Here is an 18,856-nt window from a genome sequence, read left to right on the forward strand (position 1 = left end):
AAATGCTTGTAAGTGTGCTTACAAAAACCTAATTAAACAATGAATCAACGTGGGATGATATAGCTAGAAGTTAATAAATCAAGAGGGCGTTAGATTACGTTTGAGCAAACAAAAGGAGAGGGGAACTGTTTGCTCTGGACTTATGTGAAAGATTACACATTTTCCTTGAGTAAGAATTAAAAGGCCAAGCTCTGTACTTGCCTTCCTGTTCTGTTATAGTAATTGTTCCCCATAGAGAGCATATCGCAGACTAACCATTCAAAGCTCACTGAATTAACTAAAAGATCAAAGGTAACAAGTCGCAGTTCAAAATTCAGTTGACTAACTATTAAAAAAGATTGTTAAGCAACAGATCTGAAGGACAGTTGGCAACTTGCCAAACTGATTGATAAGCTAGTAGCACACTCTTCTTTGTAAAATATTTAATATTGAGCTCAGAGTGTTTAAAGCAGCCAAGGTGTAATTTGCTTTGATACTACAAATATATTACATAGCCTACTCCGTTGATGACAGCTTCAAAACTAAAAACATTGAAAAGATTTAAATAGAGATGGAAGTATTGCTTAACTAAAACACAATTTTTTCAAGTCTGTTGTATTCTACAGACTTCATATTGCTGATTATAGACTACATTTTCCGGTAATTATATGATAATAGCTGGAGGGGAGTGCTCTTATGCTGATGTGATAGCGGTGGTGTGCGGTGTGCGGTGTGCGGTGTGCGGTGTGCGGTGTGCGGTGTGCGGTGTGCGGTGTGCGGTGTGCGGTGTGCGGTGTGCGGTGTGCGGTGTGCGGTGTGCGGTGTGCGGTGTGCGGTGTGCGGTGTGCGGTGTGCGGTGTGCGGTGTGCGGTGTGCGGTGTGCGGTGTGCGGTGTGCGGTGTGCGGTGTGCGGTGTGCGGTGTGCGGTGTGCGGTGTGCGGTGTGCGGTGTGCGGTGTGCGGTGTGCGGTGTGCGGTGTGCGGTGTGCGGTGTGCGGTGTGCGGTGTGCGGTGTGCGGTGTGCGGTGTGGATGTGCGGTGTGTGGTGTGTGGTGTGCGGTGAGCAGTAAACGGTGTGGTATATGATGTGTAGCGTGTGGTATGTGGTGTGCGGTGTGCAATGTGGGGTGTGCGGTGCCCGGTGTGCGGTGTGCGATGTGCGGTGTGCGGTGAGCAGTAAACGATGTGGTATATGTGTGGCGTGTGGTATGTGGTGTTCGGTGTGCGGTGTGGGGTGTGCGGTGCCAGGTGTGCGGTGTGCGGTGTGCGGTGTGCGGTGTGCGGTGTGCGGTGTGCGGTGTGTGTGTGTATTTCATCAATTGGTAGAAATCTAACATTGAGAAAAATGAAGATCTGGTGATAATATTGATTAAATTAAACAAAATAACTGAAAACTTAGTTCCTACTTGTTAAGGCGTGACGAGGCCCACATGCAGAGTAACACTCCAGCTAGTCGAGGCACGGGCCCACACAAATTGGCACACTCAAACAACAGTTTTTGTTTAATCCAGGCTTAACAAATGGCTTTTAACATTAACTCTAATACTAGTAAATACAAAGGTTTTGCGTAAGTCTATTGGAAGACTGTTCCATTATGATGGTACTCTGTGTTCGATTGTTTTGTCACCTGAAGCAGTATAAAATAATGGTAAAGTTTGATTGATTTATAGAAATCTGGTGTTACAGTGTGAATCTTTATTTGTTTTGAAATAACTTGAATAAAACTTTGAATGAGCTATCAAAATAATTTTATACTGGTAAATTTTATCAACAGGCAACACAGACAGCTGAACAAACAGGGACTGAGATGAAGTTAGTTGTGGTTTATTAAATATTAAGCACATTGGATGTTTTTGTGGTATTACTTTTTTGTTTCAATAATAAAATGGAGCACTTCCCCATGACTCCAGACAGTAACTAATTTCTGAGTTAATAAACCTGTTGTATATTAACTTTATAAAACTTTTGAGTAAAAATTTAAAACATCTACTAATCAGGCCTGACATAGATTCTATCTGCTAACTTAGCTTATAATAGTTCATTGTCAACTATATTAATGTCATTATTCAAATTGTTGAACTGAAAAATGAATTTGATCTGTCAGCATATAGAATTACATGTAGAATGGATTTTAAATGATTAGTAGATGACACTAGATCCTTAATATATATTTAGAATAAGGTTGGACCTTGATAGAACCTTGAGGAACAGCACAATTTATAGTTGGAAAACTAGATTTATAGTTTTCTATAAAGGTCACCTGTTTTTCATAATCCAACTAGCTTTTATCCAGTGAATAGAAGACGATCAAAAGTGCATGTAATTTAATTTATAAATGAGTGTATTGTGGTCAATAGTGTCAAAAGCCTCACTAAAATTAACAAATATCTCTAAGACTGCTCTGCCATGGTTCATTGCAGATAAAACTTTATTTGTGAGCTCAATTAATGCTTGGCTAGTTCTTCGATTTTTCTGAAACCAAATTATTGTGTCGTAAGAATGTTGTTATTTTCTAAATATTTGCATATTTGTGTATTGGCAACTTGATGCTAATACACAAATATGCAATAGCAACAATCCCTTTTTTTGAGATGTAGCATTAACATGCTACCTACTCAAGGAAAGGGATTGGACTGTCACCATTTTTGTATTTTAGAGCATTCCAAAATTAAGGTAAATAATACCAGACAAAACTATTACGGTGTATGAACTTATGGCATCTAGAATATTCTAGAATTACCTCCAGGATTGAAAAAACTAGTAGAACGTAAGAACTTATGTATTCTAGAACAATTCAGAATGTTGGCAAGGTTGAGAGAAAAAGTTTTGCTTCGTTACACAGTGAATCACAACACGGTGCTTAACATCCAAATTTGGTCTAATTGGCTAGAAGTATGAGATCACTCTTTCCTCAATGATGTTTGGTATAAAATAGTAACCCCTTAACACAACGTTTACAATTTGAGTGTCAGTGAAACTCCCAATGACTCATTTTGTATTCCTGTTACGTGATGACTGCCTTATCGCTGTTAAGAATGCTATCTTTGGCAGTATTTTAACAATGTACGGAGTGCAAACACAATTAACAGATGAAATCTGAGTTATGTAAATATGTCCTAAATATTCCAACGTGCTGAATGTTATAGCAGGTCTTATGAAGTCACTCAAGCTTGTCTGACTAATAATTTGTGTACATGATTAGGCGCACCTACATGTAAATATGTTTGGGAGTTGGTTTTGATTAAAACATCTGTACTGCATTTCAAGTATCATATTGTATCATATTGTATCATATATTATTATTATTAATATCATATTAGTATCTTTAGAATTTGAGCAAACAACAAATACTCTTGCCCCATACGAGCAACAATTAAAAAAATATATGGAAGTATTTAAAAATTATATACCAAACCTATCATGCTAGTTATTATAATATCTCAAACTCAAGAAAAGACAACCCTTAAAACAACATTTATTATAGTAAGAGCTATATCTGTCAGTCAGTCCAAAGCCATGCTAGAAACATTAAGAAAAAAGATAGATTGGCATGGGAATTGAAACCACAGCATCAGACTGAAAAGCAAGCGAACTACCACTACACCACTACCACTACCTTGTCATTTTGTGGGCAAATTATTCTTGTAGTGATTACTCATAACCATCTCTTACAGTGCACCAGACTGGCAAGCGTACTAGTTGTTTGCTCATAAAAAAAATTTCAGGTGACTATGAGCTGCGACACACTTTCGCAACAGTTTGTTTGCTACCTACACAGTTCGTTGGCGCGTGCTAATATTAAATGCAAATGAGTCATGAAACTCGAAAGCTTTGTGCCAAAAATCAAATGTTTCCTTCTTCTTCGCGCTTAGTAGTACGTGTACGTATATTTCGAAAAGTGTTTACCTGTATGGTATGTGGCATAGCTAATTCCCCAAATGTTTAGCTAATGAGCTAGCATGTTGCATGCAAACCTCAGAACAGATTCAAAAACTGTACGAATACACAAATAGTAAATGGAGGGAAACAAATTTTTGGAAAATTAGGCATAAAGGTTTTAACTTAAAAACGTAAAAATTATAAAAATATAGTATTATTTAACTGCAGATGTTTATTATTGAACTCTGCACTAAAAAATCAATTGTTGTTTACCTACTAGCATCTTTATTGCTATCATTTCAAAATGAAACAAACTCTGAAACAGCAAGTGGTTTGTGAGTCAAACAGCCTCTGTCTTTTTAGTTCTTACTAGCATCTGTAAAAATATGACTATGTATGGCATTGCTTAGCTGGTTCACCAGATGTTATCACAACAAACTAACACAACTTTTTTTAGATGTCAAAACAGATTAAAAATTTGTACAAATATATAAGTAGTAACCTGAGGCAAAAAAGGCTTGCTTTGCCCTCTGTCAATGATCGGTTCATAAAACATCAATTTCTACATTAATCTCATTTTTTATGACATAAACACAAAAACTTTAATCTGGAACTGTTTTCAACTCATAAAAATGTATTATCCTTTCACTGTACACGCTCCTAATTAAACTTTGTACTAAGTGACACACTGTTGTTCACCTACTAGCTTCATTATATTGCTATTATTTCAAAATGAAAGAAGCGGCGAAACAACAAATTATTTCTGACTAAACTCCCAAAATACAAGGAAAATATTTTTCGTACACTCTTAGAAAGCTAGTGTTTACATGTTTACAACATTATTTAGCACAGATGATTTTTAAACACCGTCTGTCAGTTGACTGACCGATGCTTTCATTTACCAACTAACAAGGTTTTGTACTTAGTGTATGATACCCAATAACATCTTGTTAATAAATCTAGTTGTAACATAGGTATATGATTGACATAATCCTTAAGGAACTTATAAGACTTGTGTGTCTGTGGCTATAACCAGCCTCTTACCTGAATCATACAATTCTGACTATAGCTCCTTCTGCAGCCCACACTTGTAAACACTTGGAAAGTTAACACTCCTCTACTACGGTAGCACAATGTGTGTGTCATAGTATTATGTATTATGAAATTCACATACTCATTCTTTGAAGCGAGCTGTGCTCAATGATTGACAAACAAGATAACCTATTTCACAGTTCACTGAACAGCTTTGACTGAGTTGATACTTTTACAATGGGTTGTATTATACGAAACATTAAGCAATCCTTTATGTCAAGTCATGTAATTCTGACAGCTTTACTAAAAATAAATCTGTAACAACATGGAGACTGCCAATCTAATACTGGATGAAAAAGTTTGGAAATTTCTTTGATAAATTTCATCAGAGAAATATTCATCTTAGCAAAGATTTTAATGTTTATATTTATATAAATATTTCTCAAAAGTTTGTGTATGTCTCGTTCAAGCCATTGAACTTAAAACCCCTGGAATGGCACGCATATGACTTTTTTACATTGATAGTGATATGTAATGCACACGCCATATTGGAGGGCTAATCATATACTAGTTCCGTTTGTAAACAAACAGTGAAAAATAACATAAGGGTACATGTTTAATAGTTATTTTCTAGCTGGGTGTTAATAAAAACTCTTCCTACACAACGTTTAGAGTGCCCTGATAGAAGAAAACCTATTTATAACATATGGAGTGGGATGTAATAAATGATGAGTAGATGTAAAGTAGATTTTCGTGGACCATATTATTCATACAAACAGTTGTATTACAGATGCATAAACCCAGCAGATGGTATATTCAAGCAAATAAAAACTGTTCCATTATATTAAAAATTATTTTACATATGCATAAACCATAATGGAGAAACTTAGCACATGAAATATTTCGATAAAAACAACACATATGCTGCCAAAACAGAAACCGTTTTTAAGATTTAAGTGATAATAGCTCATGAATATATGATATGTATAATACAGTATCTGTAAAAGATGGAATAAACTACTGCAACAACTAAATGGAAATTAAAAACAGTTGTAATGGAGGATAATCAAAGTAGTGCAAACAAGGAAATGCAAGAATTAGTGTAATCAGATGATTAAACTTATACATACACATAACAGAAACTGTGTAAAAGAAGACTTGTATACCACTGAATATTGAGCCAAGGTGCATCAGAGTTTCTTAGAATTAAATCGGATTAGAAATTACAGCACAACAACAGCTACAGATGAATATTACATTACATTGATTACATTAGATTACATTGTTACAGGCCATTAAAAAGTACTGCTTTAGTATTGTATGCCGGAAAGATGCATCTTGCAGTTTGATTGTACGATTTTAGCATAATGACGCTGTCGGAAATTATAAAACAACTAAATAAGGTTTTTCATCAACAAAGCAGTGGTTGGATATGCCATCTGCTGTGTCCGTAAGGTGTTTTCTAAAACATAGCACATCACTAGATCCTACAGTCTGATAACATACACCACACAATGAAGTGGATCTGGCTTTGCATTAATACGGAAAGTATTTATCTGCAACTAGCAGGATCCTGATGACCCCGTCTGATGGACGAACCAATCCTCCATTGTTTTGCAGCTCGAGTAGAGCATAGAGATGTCGGTAGCGAATACTTGACTTTGTGGTAACCAGCGACTGACTGCCAATGTCACGTGACAGCACTTTAATTAGTTTTTGCAAAATGCAGCCAGCTATATAGACTATACTGTTACATGTAACATAAATTTGACATTTGAAATCATTGTGAGATCCACAAACTGATCAATTTCTGGAGTAGCCTATATGATGAGAATCTTGTTTTGAGCAGTAGCATTACCTGTCTTACCAGCGTCTGATTTTGCACCACATTTGCTGATAAGTTTGCGAAAGGTAGCCTTAAACTAATGTACTTTTTTTGTAAGTTTGTTTGCAGAAACCTCAAACAGCGTGCAAAACAGTGAAAGCTGCCCAGCAAGTGCTTATGAATATCTCTGCAGCTTAGCAAAAGATGTTGACGTAAATTTCTTTAGTAATGCATCTGTGGCAATGGTTAGTACATATTTGCAGTATTTCTGCAACTTGTTTGTTGTCATTTCTATTGAAACAATCTCATGGATGCATTTCATTTTTGACCCATGCTTGATTAAAAATTTCCATTAAGTTTTATGCCTAAGATGTGTGTTTGCATGCGTGCATGTGTGCGTGCGTGCTTGCGTGCATGTGTGTGTGAGTGTGTGAATGATTTCCAGTGAAAATTGCCACATTTTGACTCTACATAGCGATATGGTAAAATTTTGACTTATTTTATTTTTGCTTATTTCATTAGCTGTATTGTTGTATCTTAAGAGTAGGCTACTATGTTTATGTGAATAAGACACGAATTTTTGTTGATTTTATGTAATTGTTATAGTTGATGCTTTTGTCTAGAGGGTTGGAATAATAATCCTACAGTTAAGTTTAAGATAAGTGGTTTTAGCAGCAGAGAGCATGTCCACCGACTTCTGTCAGCCAAAGCATTAGTATTGCGGCTACTGGTGTCAATAACAACAGTTATTGACACCAGTATCCGCAATACTAATGCTTTGGCTGACAGAAGTCGGTGCAACAGAGATACATGTACTGTATATATTTTCTAATTAAAGAAACAAGTATTTTGCATAATTGATTCAGTCTAAGTTTAGGCTGATGTTATTTAGGCGGCATTATTTTCTTAGAATTTAATAGTTAGCCATTTGTGTATAAGATAATATAATAAATGTCATTCTATTGACTAAGGTAGAAGGAATGAAGGTCACAGAATGACATATTCACAGAAAAAAGATATTTTCAAATTTTGGAAACAACTTTTATTTTGTCATTGGTTTATGCTCATTAAAAACAAATATTACTTCTTCATTATGTTTGTTTTTCAATTTGAAATTTGTTTAAAAATGACTTATAATTGTACATGTTTTTTTTCAAATTTAAAGCAAAATTGTTGCACCTTTCTCGGTGCACTTCTCAATATATTGACATATCAGTGTATTGCACATTACTTTGTATAAATGATTTGCTATCTATCTACTGAAGCCTAATAATACTGGCAGCACTTGTACACAAATCTTTTTGGCAGTAGATGTGTATCATTGTTTGAAACTACACAATAGCCTATTACTTCTTTCAACATACTGTACATTTACAAAAATTTACAGTTTACCACCTATAGTATTTTAAAAGAAATATTTAGTAGCCAATAAAAGTTATTAATAAACTGTGTTTGTATGTGCTAATAAGATTCAATTACTGTCACATGTTAGGACTATAGTTTAATCAAACAATAGAGAAAAGAGTCAATGTAATATTAGAGTTGTCACACATTTGTGAATTGGACTACCTTTAAAGAGAAGACAACTACTGTACTTGGCAAATCAATTGACAATTTTTCATTATTTATCATTCAGTGCAATGTTATGAATATGGTACAAAGTAAAGTTGTTTGTGTAGTAAAACGGTAAAATTTCATTCACATCTATTTGTTATTGTTATTATTACTGATCAGAAGAAGTAATTATTATTGTGTAGTTTCAAGCAATGACACACCTGTTTAATGGGATAAGTTTATAGGATAATAAAGGCTATGCCTTCTTAGTGACCACTATGCAAAAATTATATTTATCAATTACATCTCGGAATTTTAATACAATATATGCTTGGAAACCTTTTTTTGTAAAACAATTTTGCAAAAAATGTTTGCTAAATAATACGTGATGGATGGTAAAAACCTTTTTATTTTTGTCGTGTTACTCAAGTTATATGGCTGTGCTAAATTATAACTGGCCAACAGTACTTGTTTACAATGTTTATTGAGAAAGGGTTGTTACCTGTACACTGTGTGAAACATACAAAATAGCAAAAACGCGTAAATGCACAACATTAATAAATAAAAAAATACAAAAATTAACTTACAGTTTGGGATGGAAACAGTTACTTTCATCTAGCAACTTGTAGGCAACAGAAAAAGCATCATTTCTTTAAATTATAGCCTATGTTTAGACATTTGCTTGATGATTGATAAGGTTGTCTTCAGTGGTATTCATAGCTTACTCGCTTTCTTATTAAGCTGACAAACTGTTTTTGTAGGCTTTCTGCACAGACCTGCTTATGGCCATTGCGAAGTAGCTTAGATTTTTTCTTAAAATTACTACTTAAGGAGACTGTAAATCATTTTAAATGTTGATTCAAAGATTTTTTTTCATGCAGCTTTACACAATTTTTTTCTAATTGTCAGTAAAGCATTGTTTTATCACCTCTACTACTAACCCTAATCCTTTTGAAATTCATGATTTTAAACTATCAGTGAAAGGTATATAGCACTGTCTAATAGTATTCAAACACTATAGAACTGAACTTTGTAATAGAGAAGTATGTACAGAAATGTCGTCATTTGCAAAACTGCAATATTTCAATAAAAAATTGTTCAAGCATATGCTCGAACTTTCTGGAAAATTGCTGAAACATTCATTTGAAAGTAAAAATGATGTCACACCGTAATCTTTTAACGAAATTGCAAGTCAATGTTATATGGATGTTCAAACTCAAACATTGCAAAGTAACATTCCTGTAACATAGTTGGAACATTCATTTGAAAGAACAAATGATGTCACAACATAACGTGTCAACTACATTACAAGCCATTGTTATAGGGATGTTAACCCTTGAACATTCAAAAGTAAAACTCCTGGAAAGTTGCTGGGGCCTTTCATTTGAAGGTGAAGATTATGTCACACCATAATATTCCAATGACCTTGTAAGCCAATGTTATATGGATGTTTACACTCAAACATTCCAAAGAAACATTTCTGAAAAAATTGCTGGGACATTAATTGGAAAGTAAAAATGATGTCACACCAACATGTTCCAACTACATTGAAAGCCATTGTTATATGGATGTTAACCCTCGAACATTCCAAGGTAAAATTCCTGGACCATTCATTTGAAGGTAAAGATTATGTCACACCCTAATAGTATTCCAGTTACATTGCAAGCCAATGTTATATGAATGTTTACATTCAAACATTCTAGAGTAACAGTTCTGGGCCATTACTGGGACATTCAATATTAATGTTCTCTAACAAAGTCATGATAATGTTAGTAAATTTTATTCCTGTCACATTCTAATCAGCGTTATGATAATATTTTTGCGCAAAATTCTGTGCAATATTCCTGCGACATCGTTGGAGCATAATACTAGAATGATCATCCGATAACGTTTGTTGAACATTATCAAAATGTTTGCTTGGAATGTTATTTTGCCTTAACATTTGGAACATCCCAGGAATGTTGTTGTTAGTTGAGCTGCTATAAAAGTTTATGCAGGTGGACGATTCATGTGAACCAAATTGCTATGAAATCGCAAAATGAAGCAACTGGATAATGCGGGCACTCCACAAGAGCATTGTCCTGCGCAATCATGTGTATTCATGGGTTAGCTACGCTTAGCTAGGATTGATGCAAGTCGTAATCTTAAATTCATTATGTGTTCCGCAAGCGGAAAGTGAACAACCACTATGTAGTTATCAACTGCGCCAGTAACGACTCTTTTGTAGGGTGTAATTCACTATGCTTCCATGATGCGCAGTGCTTCGGAGTTGCGCTCTCCGAAGTCGAGGGGATCGGGCGCTTCCATGCTGCACAGTGATGATTATGATTTCTAGCAAAACAGTCGGAGAAGAGAAAGTGTATAAATAGGAACGCCACGCGCCGCGCTTGCGCACAGCAATCATGCAGACCGAACGCCAGAAACGTCTTTTTTATGCTTTTCTCGTAATTACACTTTTATTTACAATACACCTTTACAATGTATTACTAATTTTAACACAATTTTTACAAAGTAATACGCGACAGGACGCCATACTGTTAGAAGCTACTTCTAGAAAGACAAGAAGACAAAATAAAAAGTTACCTGTTGAATGGGAATCTGTTCAGTGTGTAAGTCTGTTTAGTTGTCATTCATTAGTAGTATGTTAGTTGCTTTTATTTTTATTTCTGTATGACATTTATTTTTTCAAACAATATTCACAATACATATAACAATAAAATTTATAAAAAAAATAATTGGAAATACAGTGCTAAAACATAAATATCCTAAAATATTAGTGTTAACACATCATACTATTCTGTCATTTCTACTCATCGTCTCCTCTCTCCCACAGGTGACACCCTCTTGGTATGATAATGTTTTGCCTAAGTCAAGGCCAGGTGTGTGGCTGCAGCATTTCAGAATGCCAGAAACCATTGTGGATGAGATTTGTGAGCTAGTACGTGACGATATGTCTCCTCAAGAAAGATGTGTACGGAAACCTGTTCCACTGAAGAAGAGGTAATGCCATTCATTTATTATGTCATGTAGGAATTGTGGCATACGGAAAACATGCCATATAGGAATAATGGTACATTTTTCAATATGTCTTGTAAAACTGTTTGGTTAATTGTGGCAATATTCTCTTATTCACAGGGTGTGCATAGCAGTCTTCAAACTGGCTTCATGCTGCGAATATAGCAAAGTTGCAACAGTGTTCGGGGTCAGTAAGACTACAGTCCATCGATGCCTGTATGCTTTCTGCCATGCAATGTCAAGAAAAAAACATCAGTTTATCACCTGGTACTCAGATGTAGAAGCAGGGGAGATTGCTGATATCATCGAAGCTAATTACAAATACCCACAAGCCATAGGGGCTGTCGATGGAACACACTTTGAGATCATACCACCTGCTGATGGCATGGCTGATTTTCTATGTAGGAAAATGTACCCAAGTGTTGTCATGCAAGCGGTGGTTGATGTTCAGTATTTGTTTAGAGACGTTTATGCCAACACCCCAGGCAGTGCTCACGATGCCGCCGTTTTTAGAAGATCAAGGCTGAGTACATTAGTGATGCAAAATATGCCAAAATGGGATAAAATTGTTCATGGAGAGAGTCTTCCACTCTACATCCTTGGCGACCCTGCATACCCTATATCTAGACAAATCATTAAAGGTTTCACAGGGGCCAACTTGTCACCCGAAAAGGAGTCATTTAATGTTTACAACAACAAAGCACGCATGTGTGTCGAGATTGCGTTTGGAAGACTCAAGGCATGCTGGAGAATACTGCGGAAATGTATTGATGTCAAGTAGAAGTTGGTGCCCAAGCTTATTACTACATGCTGTATATTGCATAACATGCTGAAAACTAGAAAAATTGGGATTCCCCGCCACCTTCTCAACAGACTAGCAGATGAACCAGCTGAACGTGAACAGCCGCCACCTGTGTTCAATCATGAGCAAACTAGAGATGCAGTTGAGATCCGTGATACTATCAAAGAGTTCCTTGTTCACACCCAGCCATTACTCCGTCCCTTTCACATGTAAAACCACATTTGAAATTGTTACATTAATTTTGTGAGTGAGTTGAACTAATTGTGTTACTGTATTCAATATTTATGTAAAATCTTTACAGAGTAGAAAATAATAATGTAAACAATAATTTCAACTGAACATACATGAACTGTCTCCAATATTTATGTGAAGTCTTTACGTAGTTCAAAGTACTAGTCTAACGTGGGCACATTGTACCCTGACAATTCATTACTGGCCAATGAGGTAGGTAGCCTTTCAGGATTGGTTGCAGTGTGGGGTGCACGGGGGAGAAATATTGTGGCGGTGGGGTGGTATGGTTGAAGTGAATGCATTATTTGACCAATGGGTGGTGTGAGGAAATGTATTACTGATGGTGTGGGGTGATCTGGCGAAAGTATCATTAGGAGGTTGCGGAAAAGGGACAGAGCCCTGGAGGTGGTTTGGCATGGCATAAGGTGTGGAGGGTTGTTGCATGATCTGTTGCATAATAGTAGAAATTCCATTCAACATTGTCATTGAACTTTTTTCGATAATGGCAGCAACAGCCTTTAGCTTGTCTTGTCTTTGCTCTGTTAAGATCCTCTTCAAATCATGCATGTCCTCATCATCTCTCGACCTCTTTCTCCTGTTGGTCGAAGAAGATGAACATGCTGACACAGCAGATCTGGGCCTCTCCTGATCAGAGTCAACATCTGTTAAAATTAGATATTTTTAAATAAATTTATAAAAATTTTATTAATATGTCTTGTATTGTCGACCCAGATACCCTAGGTTAGGACCACCCCACTCAAATGCAACACCTTCCTTACACAATTCAACAGCAGCTAGCAGGTCTGGTTTTACATGAAATCAAGTTCTGTTCAATTATTTTTAAGATCAATCACATAGTATGTAAATAGAATGCTTCACAAACCTTGGGTATTTTCTGCCTGCTCCTCCGTGTCGACCTCATTAGCTATGGGTCTATGACCCATAACCTCCTGAAGCTTTAGGTAAAAGCGCCACGAGGGTGCTGGTGCTCCTGGATAACGGAAATGACAAATGTATCAGCGTGAGTATGAGCAGTTGTGTATGGTATATCACAAAGATAAAATAACATATTGATAAAATGTTACTATTGTACATTACATGTTTTATTGCTATTAGAAAACAATTATTTTTAACAAAAATAATGATAATACATCGTGTAATACATAATAGGTAAGTCAATCACCGACTATCTGCAAAATAGAATTAATTTTACGTGATAGGAAAAAGTATCTGGTGCTTTGTTTGACCAACTTTTACTTACCTGACTTTGATGCTTCAGCCTTGTAGCGTAGATATTTCGACCTCAATGATTTCCATTTAATACGCCACTGAGTCCCTGTCTTTGGACTCCACGACTTCCCTTCACCGTCCGCAGCTCGCTCAGCCACCTTTGCAGCCAGCATATCGAATATTTTAATATTACTTTGGGACTTGCCATCTATCTTTTGAAAAGTGTTGGTATCAATAATAAAGTCCAAAAAAGTAATAACTTCATCATCCTCATAAGTGCAAACCAGATTTAATTGAAAGAAGAGCAGAAGAATAGAAAAGAACAATATACGCGAGAAAACCTTCGTACGCGGTTATGGCGCTCGATGAATCTGCCTCTACAACAAGAGAGCCATGCGCAGCCACTGCGCAATAGCTGTTTCCTTGCTGCGAATTTGCACTGGCTTCGCACTGATCAGTGCGCAGTGATTTCAGTGCGAATACGACGTTTCCATGGTTCGGAGAGGGCCCAACTCCGAAGCACTGCGCATCATGGAAACATAGTGATAGTTACTTAAATGTGTGGCTGTGGAATGCATGCCAATTAGCTTGAATTGCAGGGTGCAGCACTTTGCACACCATACATATAACAACGGTCTGAACCAGGCTTAATGATTTGTTTAAGTACGGTCACATGTAGGCTGTTGTAACGATTTTTAAATAGGGAAGTATTTCTTGATTATAGCTAATCCATCACAGTTTATGCATAGCTTTGAAATGTGTAGGGGCCTATTTGTTTTACTGCAAATGGTAATGCGATCCAGCCACAATTATAAATCATTCCTCGTCTCAGTTGATTGATTTCGTCCTTCGTCTATCCTTCAGTACAACACAGGCACATTTACTGGCCGTACGATCACATCGTCACCTTAGTAAATATGAAAAATCTTCTTTTCAAGTCTTTTCGTTCATCAGAAAAGACAATCTTATTAACTGCAGTTTTTGTTGTAATATCAAAAACTGCTTTTTCACAAGACAATGTTTGGAGTCAGCTTATGAACTGGAATGAAGTACCTACGGAAGTATATCTTGGACTACTAACAGAATCGGCAGAAGTTGTAAAGACACCTTTAGTAAATGGAACTTGCTTCCAGTATAATGTAAACGGCTTTGATAGATGTAAGTACTACAGTGACTGCTGTGCCATGACACCATCTCGACCTCTAGAGCAACTGGCTCCAAAGACTTTCTCTTGTCATAATGGATATTATATAGTAGACAGATGTCCTTGAGTTACAGAGAATAAGGAGCTGAGAGATCTCTGCGAAGGAGTTGCAGATCAGGAGTCTGGTGAGTCTGATATGTGTTTATACTCAACTTTAATTTCAGTGGTTGTTAAATGATTTTGCTAAAATTTATATGTAGGAATCAGAGCAAATTTGAGTAAATAGATCAAAAAGACTTACCAGAAAAAAACTTAACAAATGGTTAGAAACAAAATAAAAAGGGCAAAGATTTACGTCGCTCTGTTGCAAACTAAGTGTTAAAGATGAGCTTGCACAAAACAATAGTAGAAATTATCAGAAACTAACGATAACTTTTTATCATTTGCGATTGTTTCTGACAGTTTAGGTGGTCTAATTGCCAGAATGTTTTAACATTAAAATAGGAAAAAATCGATTGCAAATAATATAATGAAATTAAGTAAGAGTGCAATTATGACATCTATAGTTGCAAAGAGGTTGACAGAATAGAGAATGGTAACACTGTAACTTGAATGCAATAGCCGGTATCAACTATCAACTGGTATTAAATATAACATCAGTAGCAACTAGTGGCATCATCCCGCTTGTACTTTTCTTTTAAGCTTTTCATTGTGATAAAGTTTTGTAAATTTTAATCTTGGAAGTCAGATTCCCTCAAACATCAAAGGCAATCAAAAATGATAGGAAAATACCAAATCTCATGAATTTTCAAGCAAAATAATCTTTAAACAAAAATATATAAAGCTTTAGAGGAAATAATAAATACAAGTAATTTTGTCTGTTGTATTAAAATGCTCAACGTAAAACAGGAAGCTTAAATATCTGGTTTCATCTAAATAAAACATATCTTACAGTATTTATTAGTTATGCTGGTAATTAATTAAAATATCTCTAAAAACAAGCCGCTTTTATAGTTTTACATAAGGCGATTGATTATGAGATATGTTGAAATTTTTATTAATTACTCAGCGTTGTAAAAGGTCAAGTGAAGCAATAATGAAATGACTTCATAAATATTAATAAGAAATGGACATTCCCATTAGTGACTTAGCATATGTTTTACTCTTGCCAAGCTTTTTGTATGCAGAAAGCATCACCAACTTCGGGATAGAAAATGGTAATAATATAAAGGCAAACACAAATAACTTAAAAGAATACACCAATTAAAATATTAGTTGATAGTTTATAAATTTTGTTTTAGGTCTGCATTAAATAATAATTTATATAAAATAGTATTGCATAATAGGCTAAATTTATTCAGATTGTATGACAAAACATTATCCCACGACCAAACACGAGCGAAGCGATTGGTTTGGGAGATTTATGATAAATGCACATGTTCACACAACTCCCGAAAAATTATTCATTAACGGCTGTCACCAAACCTTTGTAACGAAATCCTATGAACAAATTTAACTATTTTTCAGTAAAGTCGTTTAAGTATAATAATGATACAAAACGCATATAAACCTATTTAAATATGTTACCAAGCCTTTGAAAGGTTACCACAAATTCCTAAAACTATCCCATCTGATCGGATTATACCTAAATAGACAAATTTATTTGGCCGAAAATCGTTATTAAAACTTGCTAAGCCTCACTTTTATCAAAGTTAAGACCGGAAATTAAAACGCCGAGTGACAGAGAATAGAACGATTACGTCGTGCACATTTCACGAACAAATAACGTGCACGTTTCACCAGTCTATAGCATTGTCGAATTACCGAAAGTTTCTGTAATTAAGTTAGGAGTACTGAAATCGTTTCATTTTTGCCGTTTTAAAAGTAACTGACATTTTAGACAATTTGGAGTACTTTGGTATTCTAGCTGATGTCCAACGCAGTGTAAGTAAAGAAAATGACGATGATATTTTTTCTAACGGTTCTTATGAGATTATTACAATAACTAATTATAAGTTTGGATGACTACAGAACAATGACTACATAGTACAGAACTTCTAAAAATCTATATAAATATCAGAACTTTGTGATATTGTTAGCTATGATGTTTTGAAATGTAAACCAAATTGTGCATTGGTTTTATATTATCACTATGTTAATAATACTGGTTATTCTAATAATATCAGTGCATTTTACTTCTAATATTGGCCAATATTGCATTTCTCCTATTGCAGAGGAGAGATATAAACATATAATCTTTTCCTTTCATTATTGCTATTTGGTGCATATAATAACACCCACACCCAGTACATTACAGCTACCATTGCAGTTATTCTATTGCACTGCAGTGCCATTTGACTGCTAATATAGCATTTCTCAACCATCAGCACCCTTTCTTTTTTTCCAATATCACTTTGGTCGTGGGCTGTATGACAGTGGAATTTCTAGTTTATAAATGTTCTCATACAAGCCACATTTTTTATTAAATCAAAAGATTCTTTCAAGTATGAAGTTTGGCCTTTTGACCTATCTGTTAAATCTTTAGACTCTTTTGCAAAGTTTTGAAAATTGAAATAGACTATAGCCATTTAGCGAAGCTATTTATTAAAATTTATTTGGGTAGCACTTCTAAAAAACTTGAACAATAGCATTAATAGAATTTAGTTTTAACTTGTGGCATTCAGGCCTGTATTCCCTGGTTGCAAGTTGGGGCGGCAAATGTTAGGCGATTAGTTATGAACATCTGGAGGTTTGGAGGGAGGCGGTGTAAGCCCCCCTAACAGGTTTCTTTTGTATAGGGCCTCAACCGGGCCTCTTGTGTAAAGTTTTTAAATTTTTTATCGGAAAGTATAAATATTTTTCTACTCTTTGAGATTTGTTTATTTTAGGTGATGTGACTGCCAGGACGTTTTCAGATTAAAATAGGCTAAACTTGACCGCAGTTAAAATGCCCAGAAAAAAGACATATCTTTCTTTTGCACGTTTCAACAAAGATCAACTTTGTCAATTTTATTTGAAGTTCATCCAAAGGTTTCTACGCTTTCGATGGGCCATCATTGCTAAGCAGATGTTTGGTCAAACTTGACCGTTTGCAAACCTTTATAAAATTCGTTAACAAAAGTATTTTGCCAACGATGATAATAACGAGGCCTATGAACTACTAAAAGTTTATGTTTATTTCTATTGCTTGGAAAAAGTGATATTCTACAGTGATAAAAACCGTCTTCGTAGCCGCTGGGCAAATATTTGTTTGAGTTAATGATGTTGAGGTCGAGTTATCTAAAGCAATTTATATTTGAGTGGGACCGGACCAAACAAATCCGTTCGAGTTAACCAAGTGTTCGAGATAAAATTATAAATTTTATCCGAGGGCGAGTTATCTAAGTTTTACTGTACTTAGCAACCGAAAACTCCTAAAAAGTTGGGGTGACTCAGCCGGCCAGCCGCCCCAGGGAATACGGGCCTGGTGGCATTGACTGAAATATTGTTTTACCCAAAGTGTACTTAAAAACATAGTGAGATAAGAAAATTTTTCACATGGATTTAGATGTTATATTTGAATGATAACAGTGTGCTTAATATCATTACATGTACAAAGAGCAGCAACGAGTAACCATGATTTAGCTAAACTAACAGCACTGGAACCATTATGGAGTTGACAATAGAACAAATATATACTTTTCGTCTCTTGTAGTCTAGTCTTATTGTTGCTGCTCTGGTTGCTCTAGTTTTATAGTAATTTAGATAGGGAGTTCCTCTAAAAAACTTCAATCAAAAATCAAAAAACAGTAAACAGTGTAGAGCTGATAAAAAATAAATTTAATTGTAATAAATATATTATTCTGGTTTTATGTCATAATATTTCAATCATTAATTTCGTTGATCTAAAGCATATTCATTACTAACAGATTAAGTCATTGAAAATTTAATACTTATAGTTTTGGGTAGGATAGTATATGTACATGCAGGTTGTTCATAACGAGTAAACTTGCTTTTGTTAAGCGATACAATTTTACACAATCAAATGAATTTCTTTGGAAATATTTATTCAGAGCAAATGAGAGTTTTAGATTTAAACTAAAATTAAATAAGATGAATAAAAGAGACTGATATATTTCTTTGGTTATATATTACAAGCTTTGATAGCTACATCATTGCTTCAGGTA

At 35.2% G+C, this 18,856-nt stretch overlaps 1 protein-coding gene across 1 annotated transcript; it reads left to right on the forward strand.

Moving 5' to 3' along the window:
• The first annotated feature begins 10,306 nt into the window (after window positions 1-10,306).
• Window positions 10,307-12,064, forward strand: LOC137407772 (uncharacterized). Its single transcript, XM_068094154.1, has 4 exons — window positions 10,307-10,373; window positions 10,528-10,583; window positions 11,102-11,268; window positions 11,404-12,064. Exons 1-4 carry the CDS (start codon window positions 10,307-10,309, stop codon window positions 12,062-12,064), a joined length of 951 nt encoding a protein of 316 aa, XP_067950255.1.
• The last annotated feature ends 6,792 nt before the right edge of the window (window positions 12,065-18,856 follow it).

Source organism: Watersipora subatra, chromosome 11, assembly GCF_963576615.1.
Source record: "Watersipora subatra chromosome 11, tzWatSuba1.1, whole genome shotgun sequence".
Taxonomy (NCBI): Eukaryota; Metazoa; Bryozoa; class Gymnolaemata; order Cheilostomatida; family Watersiporidae; genus Watersipora; species Watersipora subatra.